This window comes from Delphinus delphis, chromosome 15 (genome assembly GCF_949987515.2).
Source record: "Delphinus delphis chromosome 15, mDelDel1.2, whole genome shotgun sequence".
NCBI classification, from domain to species: domain Eukaryota; kingdom Metazoa; phylum Chordata; class Mammalia; order Artiodactyla; family Delphinidae; genus Delphinus; species Delphinus delphis.
The window spans coordinates 14,653,887-14,667,076 of record NC_082697.1 but is presented as its reverse complement, the minus strand read 5'-3'; the positions used below and the strand labels follow the sequence as shown (position 1 = coordinate 14,667,076).

At 49.9% G+C, this 13,190-nt stretch overlaps 1 protein-coding gene across 1 annotated transcript; it reads right to left on the bottom strand.

The window, feature by feature from the left end:
• Positions 1–21: 21 nt before the first annotated feature.
• On the bottom strand, positions 22–13,165 carry ACOT8 (acyl-CoA thioesterase 8). Its single transcript, XM_060030722.2, has 6 exons — positions 12,949–13,165; positions 11,541–11,677; positions 5,753–5,978; positions 2,686–2,843; positions 1,964–2,158; positions 22–159 (listed from the first exon to the last, which is right to left on the bottom strand). The coding sequence occupies exons 1-6, from the start codon at positions 13,065–13,067 to the stop codon at positions 47–49; spliced, it is 948 nt and encodes a 315-aa protein (XP_059886705.1). The 5' UTR covers positions 13,068–13,165; the 3' UTR covers positions 22–46.
• Between the last annotated feature and the right edge of the window lie 25 nt (positions 13,166–13,190).

The window sequence follows — 13,190 nt, the reverse complement described above, 5'->3', positions numbered from 1 at the left end:
GGAGAAGGGAGATCCTTGAAGCCCCAGACCAAGCTGGTACCTCTGGCTACAGCTTTGAGTCCCGGGGCTTCACTCGGATCACGCCCTCCTGGGCACAGGACATAGCCAGGACCCCGTCCCGACGCCACAGCCGCCCATGAACTAGGCCCCGGGAGCCACCTGCGAAGATAAGGGAGAGAACTGTTTCCTTCCACCCAGCCAAATGCCCTCCTTGAAAAACGTACAACTCAGGTTGGGCCACCCCATGCCAGGGTACGCTCAGTGTTGTCACTCCCAATCTCCAGGCACCCTTTTAAGAGCCTATTATGATTGGTCATCAGGGGTAACTCCTCCCATGGGAATCCCACTTGATGGTTTAAAAGCACTTTCACATATCTGCTGGCTTCCTCAAAAAAATCCCAAGGGGATACATTCTGAGAACAGTCTGGTTCAGTAGCTCAGCTAACCAGATCTGCCCCACTTCTGGCCACCTGTGTGAGGAAACCCATCAGTTCCCCCTTTTTTTTTTTTTGCGGTACACGGGCCTCTCACTACTGTGGCCTCTCCCGTTGCGGAGCACAGGCTCTGGACGCGCAGGCTCAGCGGCCATGGCTCACGGGCCCAGCCGCTCTGCGGCATGTGGGATCTTCCCGGACCGGGGCGCGAACCCGTGTCCCCTGCATCGGCAGGCGGACTCCCACCACTGCGCCACCAGAAAAGTCCCCATCAGTTCCCTTTATAATAAATCAAACCAGGCCCTCCAGGCTGGTAATTCATTCAAACAAACAAACCAACAAAAAAAAAACCCCACCTCCATCCCCACAGGGACAAAGGGGCTCGGAGGACAGGACGTGGAGCCGTGAGGCCTGGCCACCCCCTCCCCACGTGGAGATTCTCCCTTGCTAGCCCAGGGCCTTAGTCTGATTATTTAGGAAGGGAACTGCTGGTTTCTCTTATATGCAGAACAGCTCACTTAGGCCTTGTCCCATGTTCCAGATGATGCCAGTCAAATCCAGAGAGGCTCAGGAACTTGGCCTTAAGGCTCAGGCCAAACATGAACCCAAGAGTCCTAACTTCAAGTGGCGGCTCCTTTACTGTGATCCTGTCGGTGCTTGAGAGCCCCCCTTCCCTGAGTATAAGAAGTCCCTCCAGTTTTGTCCCTGGTTCACAAAGCAAGGCTTTTCTTTGTTTGAAATGCACTTCCTTGGAAAGGAACCCAGGGCTCTGAGACTAGGCACTGATGAACGAGTCTGGGTTTCTCTCAACACTATAAGGAGTATCCAAGCAGTGGGGCCCTTAGAGAATGCTGAGTGCCCTGACCCTCAACCAGGTTAATTGTCAGAATCACTTAGGGAGCTTTTTTCTTTTTTTAATTTTTTGGCTGCGCCGTGCAGCATGTGGGATCTTAGTTCCCCGACCAGGGATCAAACCTGTGCCCCTTGCAGTGAAAGCATGGAGTCTTAACCACTGGACCGCCAGGGAAGTCCTGGGAGCTTCTTAAAAATAGTTTCCTGGATCTCATCCAAGATCTGCAGAGTCAGAATCTTAGGGATGGAATCTGAGAATGTTCTGAAAAAGCTCCCCCAAGTGGTGGTCTGATGGGCCACCAACTTTGGATACCTCTGTTTTAATGCAACCCTATTTGTTGAGATGGGGAAACAGGCTCAGAGAGGAGATGGGACTTGCCCAAGATCACACAGGTAATCTGAAGTGGTTCTGGGACTAGAACTGAGTCTCTGAGATAAACTGAATCATATTCCCAGCATGTTACAGAAATTAAGAGCTGAGCAGGTGTCCCATCCTCAGGCCTCACCCTGTCATTTTGAAGACAAGGATACCACAGCTTAGGGAAGCAGAAGAGGAAGTGAGTGATCTGTGTGGTGCTCCATAGAAAGTGGGGGGGGGGGGGACAGCATCACCCAAGAAAGCAGGCTCCCTGCCCTCCCAGGGTCAGCACCCTCATCCCCCATGGTCCCACACTCACCGGCCCAGGGGCTCTCACACTCATAGAGCATCCAGTGGTCAGCTCGGAAAGGAGCGTGGAACCACATGGAGTGATCCAAGGAGACCATGAAGTGCACCTTGTGCTGCAACTGGTGGGGCAGCAGTGCTGTGCCCAGGAAGGCATAGTCCGAGATGTAGGCTGCCACGCAGCAGTGCATCTTCATGTCGCCCTCCCCTGCAACAGATTCCGGCCCCATCAGCCCTGGGCTCCTGGGCTTTACAGCTCAGGACCTGCAGGGAGGTAGGGAGAAAGGGGCTGCCGTGCATAGGTGTGCAGACTGTTCACTGCCCAAGGGCACCTGGCCCAAGGTGTGTGTGTGTGTGATGGGCGATAAGGGAGACAGGGATGGGAGGGGGGCAGGTGCAGGTGAGGACTGAAATCCAATCTTCAGTCCCCAAGTCTCCCACCGTGGACCCCCGAGGTGTCTTCTTCCAGTTTGCACAAAGACATCTGATGCTTAGCAGGGGACCTGGGGAAGAATCTTGGCAAGGTGCCTTGCCTTCCCCAGAAAGGACCAACATTAGGATTACAGTCACCTGCCCGTTCTCCCCATACAAAGGGCTGAGCCAACCTCCCCATCATGCAGATAAGTAAACAGGCCCAGAGTGGGGAAGTAACATGCCCAAGGCCACAAAGGGCAAATGAGGTACAGGTCTAGGCCCCCGGAGAGCGTTTCCTTTCAGGCCATGGGGTCCTCTTACCAATGTAGCCCCGGGCTCGCACCCAGAACATCTGTTTGGGCTCCATGCTCTGCAGCTGGCTCAGAGTGGGTAGGTTTACCAGCTTGATCTCAATGGGCACCTCCCGGGCAGCAATTCGGTTCAGCCCCACTCGGTACTTCTCTTGGAGGTTAGGGTCCCTGAAAGTAAAGGGGAGAGGGATGGGGAGACCCAGGAAGATGGGGAGCCTGTCCTCTGAGCCGCCTCTTCTGACCCCTCTCATTCCTCCACAGGGACTCCTGACTTATCCCCAAAGCTCCCCTCCCCTCTGGCAGGCAAGATAGGATAGATTTGCATCCTTTCTTTGCCACTTATAAGTCCTCTGGCCTGGTGCAAGTTAGTCATCGCTCAGCCTTTTTCCCATCTGCAAAATGTGGATAATGACAGTCACCTACCTCATAATAAGTACTGTGGAGGAGACAAGATAAGACATATGAAGCCAACACATCATCTAGTCATGCGGTGTACCCTGTGACAGGCCCTGTTCCAGGCACTTCACACACATGAACTCACCCATCAACACCTCTGTGAGATCCATGCTGTTCTCACTGTCATCTGATAAGTGAAGCAAGCACAGAGGGTGCAGGTAGCCTGCTCAGGAGGTGGAGGGGCGCGGGATTCGGACCCAGTCTGGCTCCTCGGTTCACACTCTTAACCACTTCTCTATTCTAACACTCAGGAAACAGGCTGCCCTACTTGGACTGACTTACCTAACCCTGAGCAACTGGGGACGCTGTGTTCCAGGGAGAGGAGCCCATTTCCAGGGAAGCCCCTTTGCCACAGTAAGGACACCCCTTGTGCCCCTAGGCTCTTCCCCGGTATTTCCGTTTCCATCCCTATCCTTTCGAGCCCTGTCTGACAGAACCTTCTGTGATGATAGTATGGTCTGTGGCTGCACTGTCCGCTGTGGTAGCTAGCCACGAGCCACATGTAGCTGTTGAGGGCTTGAAATGTGGCCAGTGTGACCGAGGACCAGAGCTGAATTATTTCTATTTAATGTTAATTAACTTAATACAGCCACCTGTGGTTAGCGGCTTCCTTATGGGACACACAGGTCTAGATTCAGGGACCTTTAAGAACAATGTCCTCCTTTCATTTCTCAAACATTTTGGAGCTCTGACCGCATACCAGGCTCCGTGCTTATTCCTCTCTGTCAAGAGTGATGTAACTACAATTTACTGAGCACTCGCTGAGGGCCTTGTTATCTTGTGTAATCCTCACAGCAGCCTTATAAGGTAGAAATTCTGATTGGCACCATTTTACAACTGAGGACACAGGCACACAGTGGAAAAGCAACTTGCCAAACTCACACAGCTGGCAGGGGCAGAGTCTAGATTTGAACCCAGGCTTTTCCCAGGTGCAGATGCACGTCTGTTCCATCACACCGGGCTGACAGCCCTGACTGCTGCACAAGGCGGCGGGGCTCTCCTTATGATACAGCTGTGAAGTCTGCAGGGCAAATGCAGCCATTCCCATTTTTTAGATGAAGCAGGGCTCTGAGAGGCTGGGGAGTCGAGCAAAGCAACACAGCAGGTGGGAAGTGGAGCACTGGCCCCAATCTATAACCGAGCAGGACCCTGTGGATACCTCTGTCAAGTTTATGATTAACCTCCTTATCTGAACCTTTATTCCTTTTATTGTTCAAAACCTGTTCTCCTCAAGATTGAGGAGGGGAACTGTAACAGAGCAGGACCCTATGGGGCCTTCCTGGGACAGGCCCTTCCCCCATATCCTCTGCTTTACTCTCTGAAGTACCTAGATAACAGCATATGCTGCACATCTCCTGAGTTGTTTTACAGATGCTAACCACACCCCCCCAGCCAAATAAAGATGTTAACTACTTGATGACCATGAGCACATAGCCCCAGGCCTCCTGGAGCTTAAGGACTAACAATGTTAACTGCCCTCTTACCTCACCATCAGCCAATCAGAGAATTGTGCATGAGCTGATCACCTACCCTGCGACCCTCCTCCTTTACCTGGCTTTTAAAAATGCTTTGCCAAAACCCTTCAGGAGGGACTTCCCTGGTGGTGCAGTGGTTAAGAATCCATCTGCCAGTGCAGGGGACATGGGTTTGATCCCTGGTCTGGGAAGATCCCACATGCTGCGGAGCAACTAGGCCCGTGTGCCACAACTACTGAGCCTGCGCTCTAGAGCCCTTCAGGGAGCTCGGGGTTTTTTAGAGCATAAGCCACCCATCTCCTTGCATGGCTTTGGAATAAACCTTTCTCTGCTCCAAACTCCGATGTTTCGGTTGGTTTGGCCTCACTGTGCAAGTTGGGCACATGGACTTGCCATAACAAATCCACGTGACTTGTCCTGTGTCAGGACCCAGAGCTCTTTCCACTGCCCCAGCATTTTTCCAACTTTATTAGCTGTGATTCAAGTAAGAAACCTATTTTACCAGGTGACATTCAAAATACTTAACATGCACTAAGGCAAAGGCAGCAGGGCCACAGCTCTGCAGCAGGACCCTCACCCCTGGCAGGCATTAACTCCTAGGCTGCTGGGTCATGGGTGACCCTGGAAGAGAAGGGGGACCACTCAGGGACTGGGGAGGTACTTACCAACAGTTATAAAAGTATTTCAGTATTTAAACAGTAGGAAAGCTGTAACAGTACCTGAACTGGCTGAATAGGAAGCCCTGCATTTCACACCATGATCCAACACCCACCCATGGGCACACATGCTCTCACACACAACTGAAACTAATGTTTCACAAAAGGATGCCTACCCTTACTACAGGCAATACGGTCTAGTATCTTCTTTTCTAGTCCAGCTTCCCCGTGCCCCGCCCCCACTCCGGCCGTGCCTCATGGCTCGTGGGATCTTAGTTCCCCAACCAGGGATCGAACCCGTGCCCACTGCAGTAGAAGCACAGAGCCCTAACCACTGGACTGCCAGGGAATTCCCTGGCAGCTTTTTAAAATGCTGCTAAAATGTCCAGCTTTTTAAAATGCTGGCCGAGATCAACTAAAGGACTCCATGGCCTGCTAACAGGTGGCGACTGCAGTTTGAACACTGTCCTGGGACCTTGAGGTCTCTCACCTTAAATACTGGTTAATGAGGGCCTCGTGGCCAAGCAGCTCTTCCGGCGGGGGCACTGTAGGCATGGAGAACTGGTGCTGCACAGGGCTGGGCTGGGCCTTCTGGAAGGAGGCCTGGCAGATGAAGATGGGCCTGCCGTGTTGCACAGCCTTCACGGAGCGCACGGAGAAGCTCACCCCTGTTCGCGTCCGTTCCACCTGGTACAGCACCGGCACCTTCGGGTCCCCTGCAGCAGGCAAAGGGCACACAGCACACGGTGAGCCCAACTGAGCCCTGTAGGCCCTCTCACCATCACCATGGCTGGACAGGCCCCTCTGTTGCTTGTTCTCCATTCCTTTTCTGCTTGGTAACTACGGACTGAGGCCTGATGAAGCCCAGGTACTGGGGAGAGAACCCTAGACCCTGTCATTGGGATGCTCCCTGTGCAGGTGGAGATCCACTCCATCAATAGCACAGGACAGAAGGGACACTGCCAGATTCCCTGCATTCAAAGTCCAGCTCTGACACTCACCAGCTGTGTGACCTTGGGAAAGTCACTTAACCTCTGAGCAGTTAACGCATCTGTGAAATGGGGATCATCATAGTGTTCACACCTCTCAGGATTTTAATGAGGATTAAATTAGTTCAGAGTCGTAAAGTATTCAGAATAATATCTGGCGCGTAGTAAGTGCTCTGTGTTTGTTCAATAAAATACTCTCAGCTTTTGTCTTGTTCCTTCTGTGACTGGGATCTTGTCATGAACCCGGTACCATTCTTCTAGATCAGGGGTCAGCAAATCTGGCCTGCTGCCTGTTTTGTTTTTCTTTTCTTTCTTTCTTTTTTTTTTTTTTTTTGAGAACAAGCAAAGGTTATTTATTCAGAGTTTAGTGCATCAAGGGAGTCAGCCATAATCACTTCCGCTTGCAGAGACTCAAAGGCACATGGAGGAGCGGGAAAGCTTTATAGTGAAAAAAAAGGTTTCAGGTATGCCCTGCTTGGAGGCTGCTGGCATGGTGATAGGCAGGCTAACTAGAAGCAGGGCAGCCTATGTAATTGGTGATGTTTGGCTTTCCCCAGTTAGTCCTAAGTTGGAAGCAGGGGCAAAAATTAGGGAAGCTCTCAGTTATTCATCAAGTCCTGGCCATTAGGGGCCGATCATTACAGGGACTATGGTTTGGCTTCCTGGACTGGCTGCTAGAAATGGTGGTCTGACTTCCTCCAAGCCTGACTTGTAGATAGTAGGTTGGCTTCCTGTGCTAGTTGCTACCAGCTGTGGCTCAGAGTTCTCTTTTTATATATGGTTTGGCCACTGTCTTATATTCATTCTCCCAGGAAAAGCCTGCTGTCAGTCCCTTCATCCCTAATGCAAATGGAAGTCAACCTGACCCTTCTCCTTCGCTATCTGTGCTCACAAGACAGGATGGGAGACACTGGCCCCAGCGTGAGGACTATTAACCCTCAATGAACAGGTCAGGGAGGGTTTTTAGAGAGAGTTTTCCTGGTGTCCCCGAAGTCCTTTAGTCTGAGTCAGACCAACCTTAGAGAACCTGACATGTAGGTGGTAAGATGTCTTGGGGATGATTTTCAACTTTGAGATGAAAGAAGCAGGTCTAGAGAAGCATTGCTTCCTCCACCCCATCCAAATGGGGAGCCTGCCAGGCACTGGGGGCTCATTCAACAGCAATAAACACGCCTATGAAGCCCTGAAGCCCAGCGGGTTTGCTCAGGTCTGTTAGCCAGCAATGCCAAAGGGGCATTTTTAATCAGAATGGGGGCTCCTCAAGGCCAAAGGCCTTTGAGAAGGGCTTCCCAAGAGTCCAGAAACGAGACAGCTACATAAGCAGTCTGATTTCAGGGGCTGGGAAGGAGGCCTCCCTTCCCTATCAACGAACTATTAAAAAAAAAAAAAAAAAAAAAAAAGCTGCCATCCAATCCTTGGGCTGCAGCTAAAATTCAGTATTTTCAGTTACTAGTGATTTACCTTTCAGTGTGAATGAGTTCCAGACCTGTTTTTTAAAATTTGTATTGGAACAGAGCTGGTAGGCTCTGCAGTATATTGAAGGAAGGGAGATAACAGTTATGGAGTGAGTGCATTTGTTATGTGGACCTGAAACAGACAGCCAGATACTTCTCCAGCAAAGATGGGTTTCTTCAGGATCAGTAGAGAAATGCAATTCAGGGTCTGAACCACAGTGAGCCACATGCAAGTCCCCGTCCAGCAAGAGGAGAATGCTTTTATAGAGGGGAAAAGGGAGGGCTATAGTATAGTGCAATTGGGAGGGCCCTAGTAAACAAAGAGCCCATGGCTTTTCATTGGTTGAGTCCTTGCCAGAAAGGAGTCTTTTTCCTGTCAGGCTCTGCTATTGTTACAGGGCATGAGCGCTCCCCGCTCTGGTCTCCCAACTCTACTTAATGGAGGTTTCTGTTTATGAATTTTTTTATTGTTGCTAAGGTATCTTTTCTCACGTTGGTCTCACATGAACTATGCAAAGTGGGTCTTATCACCATTGTATAGATAGGGAAACTGATACCGTAGTAAATAACATTTTTTGGAATATGACCAAGCCCATTTGTTTACATACTATCTGCTATTGCTTTTGCCCACAAAACCTAAAATATTTACTCTGCCTTTACAGAATAATGTTTTTTGACTCCTGCTCAAGATTCTCCATGCTTTAAACCTATACCAAGTCAGAAAACACCTGTATTACATTCTTCTACCTATCTAGAGAAATACTTTTTTTCTTAATTTTATTTTTGGCTGAGTTGGGTCTTCGTTGCTGCGCATGGGCTTTCTCTAGTTGCGGCGAGCAGGGGCCACTCTTCATTGTGGTGCACAGGCTTCTCATTGCGGTGGCTTCTCTTGTTGTTGAGCACAGGCTCTAGGCGCACAGGCTTCAGTAGTTGTGGCTCGCGGGCTCTAGAGTTCTGGCTCAGTAGTTGTGGCACACAGACTTAGTTGCTCCGCGGCATGTGGGATCTTCCCGGACCAGGGCTCGAACCCATGTCCCCTGCATTGGCAGGCGGATTCTCAACCACTGCGCCACCAGGGAAGCCCTGAGAAATACTTTTTTTTAATCAAAAAACAAACAAAAAACCCAAACTGACTAACATTCTATACTGGGCTTTTAGAAAGAGAATTGATATGATAAATGGCCAAGGACCAACACCTCTACCTCCCAGTATCTTTTAATTAAAAATATCATTAGCAACATTGTAAAGCAACTATACTCCAATAAAAAATTTAAAAAAATATATATATATATCATTGGAGCACCATCATTGTTTATAAATCTTGATGTACCTGGTAGAGCGTCACATCACAAACTAATAAGAGAGCTTCCCTTTTTGCCTTGCTGCCAGGAAGCTCAGAACTAACTTTTGTATTAAACTGCAATGACATGCCTTAGCCTAGTATTTTGACACAATTATTTCCCCCAAATCCCGTTACTACTAGCCTCCTGGCCCTTGACTTTTATTTGTTATTACTTTTGAAAATTTTGTCCCAGGGAATTCCCTGGCGGTCCGGTGGTTAGGACTCCACGCTTTCACTGCTGGGGGCACGAGTTCAATCCCTGGTCTGGGAACTAAGATCCCACAAGCTGTGCGGCCCGACCAAAAAATAAAAAAATTAAAAACTTAATATCCTTCTTAAAATAATTTTTTTGCCCCAAATGTTTTATTTTTTCCCATACTTAATTTTTTTGCAGACTATATTCCATTATAGGTTATTACAATATACTGAATATAATTCTCTGTGGTACACAGTAAATCCTTGTTGCTTATCTATTTTATGTATAGTAGTTTGTATCTGTTAATCCCATACTCCTAATCTGCCTTGACTTTTATTTTATTTTAAAAATTAGTTAACTGGGGTTCCCTGGTGGCACAGTGGTTGAGAGTCCGCCTGCTGATGCAGGGAACACGGGTTCTTGCCCCAGTCCGGGAAGATCCCACATGCCGCGGAGCGGCTGGGCCCGTGAGCCATGGCCACTGAGCCTGCGCGTCCGGAGCCTGTGCTCCACAACGGGAGAGGCCACAGCAGTGAGAGGCCCGCGTACCGCAAAAAAAAAAAAAAAATTAATTACCTGATTTATTTTTGGCCGCACCACACGGCTTGCGGGACTTTAGTTCCCCGACCAGGGATCGAACCCAGGCCCTCAGCAGTGAAAGCATGGAGTCCTAACCATTGGACCGCCAGGAAAATGTGACTTTTATTTTAATAGTTCTATAATAGCTGCCAATTATTTTAAGCTGCCTTGCAGCCTTTCAAGAAGCAGATAGGGACACAAATAATTCGTGATTATTAGTGTTGGCACTCCCGGAGCACAGGCTCCGGACGCACAGGCTCAGCGGCCATGGCTCACAGGCCCAGCCGTTCCGCGGCATGTGGAGTCCTCCCGGACCAGGACACGAACCCGCGTCCCCAGCATCAGGTAGGCGGACTCTCAACCACTGCGCCACCAGGGAAGCCCTATGGGAGCTTCTTACATAACCTCTTTGGGTCCAAGGTTCCTTATACATAGAATAGTGGCAGGAATGCTGTTTACTTAGAAGGATTAAACAAGATAATGTACATAGCTGCGCACTGTAACATGCAAATTTTAATTATTCCCATAAGTTCATCATCAAAAAGTAATGATAATTACCATTTATGGAAAACCCACATCATGCCAGGCCCTGCACTAGATACTTTACCTGCAAAGACTAAGAATTCTTTTCAGAAACCAGATGATGAAACTGATTCAGAGAGATCAGGTAATGCCCCCACCCCCCCAAAAACGAAACAAAACTGTCTCACTGGGCTAGAAGGATTACAATATCAAAAGGCCAGCACTTTTGGAGTTTACAACCAAATTGAGGGAACAAAGGGCGCATCTGCACCCAGCTAGCATCAAAGTTGAGAACGGGGCTCACCCCAAGGTCAGTATTCAAATGCTTTATAGCAATGACTGTCACGGAAGTAAAGGAAGTAAAAGGATGGGGAGTGAGGGGCATGGGAACGTAGTACGAAAAGGTGTATTTACTATTAACTATTTTATACTTGTAAAATGAAGGCGGAAACCCATTGTCTTTTTTAATACAGATCACATATAAAGTTTCATAAATTATTCTCAGCTGATGGGACCATGCAGAAGACAGAGACTCTTAAAATTGGGAGCATCTGCCTAGGAGTGAGATTTTTGTTTCTCAAAAGGGAGCATGGGTTTTAAAAGATTACTCTTCTCCTTCATTTGATCCCAGAGCTGTAAGCAGCTACAGGGATCTTGCTTGGCCCCACCCCTTCTGCATTTTTCAGGTGGGATGAAGGAGGGGTCGGGGAGGGTGGTTATATCTCACTCAAGGTCGCCTGGTGAATCAATGGCAAAGCTCCGACTAGACCCAAGGTCTCTTGTTTCCCAGGCTGGTCTCTTCTCCAAGTTAAGCTGACTGCCTCAAACTCCCAGCAGAGGTTTCAGCACCCCTCTGAGGATCCAGCACAGGACTGGCACCAGAAGGTGTATGAAGAATAAAGAACAAAAGACCCACTGGGAACAGTTAAGCACCAAAGTCTTGTGCCACTGTGGGCCAGAAAACAAGTACCAGTATCTCAGCAGGTATGGGGTCTAAGGCTCTTCCTGGCCCCAGGCCTTCTTCCTCTTTAGGCTTCCCTAAGGGCGATCAATTAACCCTCTCCCTCACCCCTCCCTTCCCTCCCCTCCCCCCTCTACCTCTCTCCCTCTTTCTCCTCAGTCTGCTCCCCAAGGCCAGAAAGAAGTGGCTGCTGGGCCACCAGTGCTGGGGTGGGTTAAGGGAGGGGTTGGTTTACCTTTCCGAACAAAGTAACAGTGCAGGGAATGCACATGGACATCTTCAGTCACAGACTTGGCCGCAGCCACCAAAGCCTGGCCCACGATCTGACCCCCAAACAGCCGCTGGTTTGAGGGTACCCAGTAATGCCTTCCTCTGTGGGGAGAGGGGAAAAACAGGAAAGACTTGGGTGCTGGGCCATATCCCACAATCTTCAATGAGCCTCTAGTGCAGGATCTCTTAACCTGATTGGGGTTTGGGATGCTTTGAGAATCTGGTGAAAGCCTTTCCCCAGGCAAATATCCTAACACCACTCTACCTACAACTTCAAGGCCTTAAGGATGCCCCAAACTTCTGTGGATTTCAGTCAAGGATAATGAACCAATCCCCATATTTTATACTATGAGAACAGGGATCAGAGAGGGAAACTGACTTGAGCAAGGTCACACACACACACAGCTCAACCATTGCCATCCTGAGCAGTATCCGGGTCTTCTGAGCCCAAGTCCAGTGTTTCTTCCACTGCCCATACCAGGGTAAGGCATAAGCCTCTCAAGCCCTTGAGTAGACCAAGATGAACCCCACAAATTGTGGGGGGGACTGCATTAAGGTCTGCCACTTACACCCTTCAACTTGACAGCCCAGTTCTTAAAAGAACTAGATTTAGAGCTTGAAGGGCCCTCAGACTTCAAGTCTAACCGCTTCAGTGCACAGATGAGGAAACAGGCCCCAGAGGTGAAAAGTCTTGCCCATTGCATGAGCCCAGTGGAGGATTAAGAATTTAGGTCCCCAGCTTCCCACTGCCCAGCCCAGCATTTTTCATATAATGCATTGCAAATAGCCCTCCAGGGAGTTATTTGTAATTGGTTTAAGTGGGGCTAAGTTAATACCTAAGGTAGCTTCCAATAAGCCAGGAGGAGCCTTGGAAGCCCAAACTATTAAGTCCCCAGTTACAGTCAAGAATTTAAGCGGCATCAGGAAGGAAACTGGCTCAGGCCTCAGAATGAATAAAGAGCTACTAGACCCCACCTAGTGGTGGTGGGGATGCGGAATGTAAGAGGAAATTATAGTGAATATGCAGGAGCTGCAGATAAGTTTGTGCCCTTGGACAAATCACGGCCCTTTCTGGACTGGCTCTCCCTGGGACATGATTCCTCAGGGGAGGCTGCTGAGAAGGATACTTTGGGTCACCACTTTTTGCCTAGATTGCCAGGACCTCCCAGGGGTGGGAATGCACAGACCCCCGCGTCGAGGAGGAAGCCGGGGCAGCTTTGTCAGGCACAAGTTCCCTCCCAATCGCAGCACAGGCATCTCGCGCAGAGCCCATCCTCGTCCAGGGGGTACAAGCAGGGGCAATGGGGTGGCAGCAGGCAAGATCAGGAGCCTCTGACCCAATGCGTGGGTGCGGGCCCGATGCGGCCGGCTACCTGAAGAGATCCTCGTCCAGCAGCTCGAGGTTGAGCACGCTGGTGACCAGGACGCTGCGGAGGTCCCTGGGTGGATCGCCGCCGCCCTGTTCGTCCTCTAGGGCCTGCGGGGACGACATGTAGCCCACTTGCTGCCGGCCCGGGACCCTGCGCTCGGGGGAACACGCGGACACCTGGACAGAACGCGCAGCCTCCAGCAGACGCTAAGTAACCGGAAGTCCCCCTCAAGCCCTGAGAAAGTG

Bases quoted from the DNA above. Each gene is read 5' to 3' on its own strand.
- ACOT8 (XM_060030722.2), bottom strand. From the start codon at position 13,067: ATGTCGTCCCCGCAGGCCCTAGAGGACGAACAGGGCGGCGGCGATCCA. The intron at 11,678-12,948 runs GTAGCCGGCCGC...CTCTCCCCACAG, and splicing joins CTGGACGAGGATCTCTTCAG to AGGAAGGCATTACTGGGTAC. The intron at 160-1,963 runs GTGAGTGTGGGA...TTATCTTCGCAG, and splicing joins GTGTGAGAGCCCCTGGGCCG to GTGGCTCCCGGGGCCTAGTT.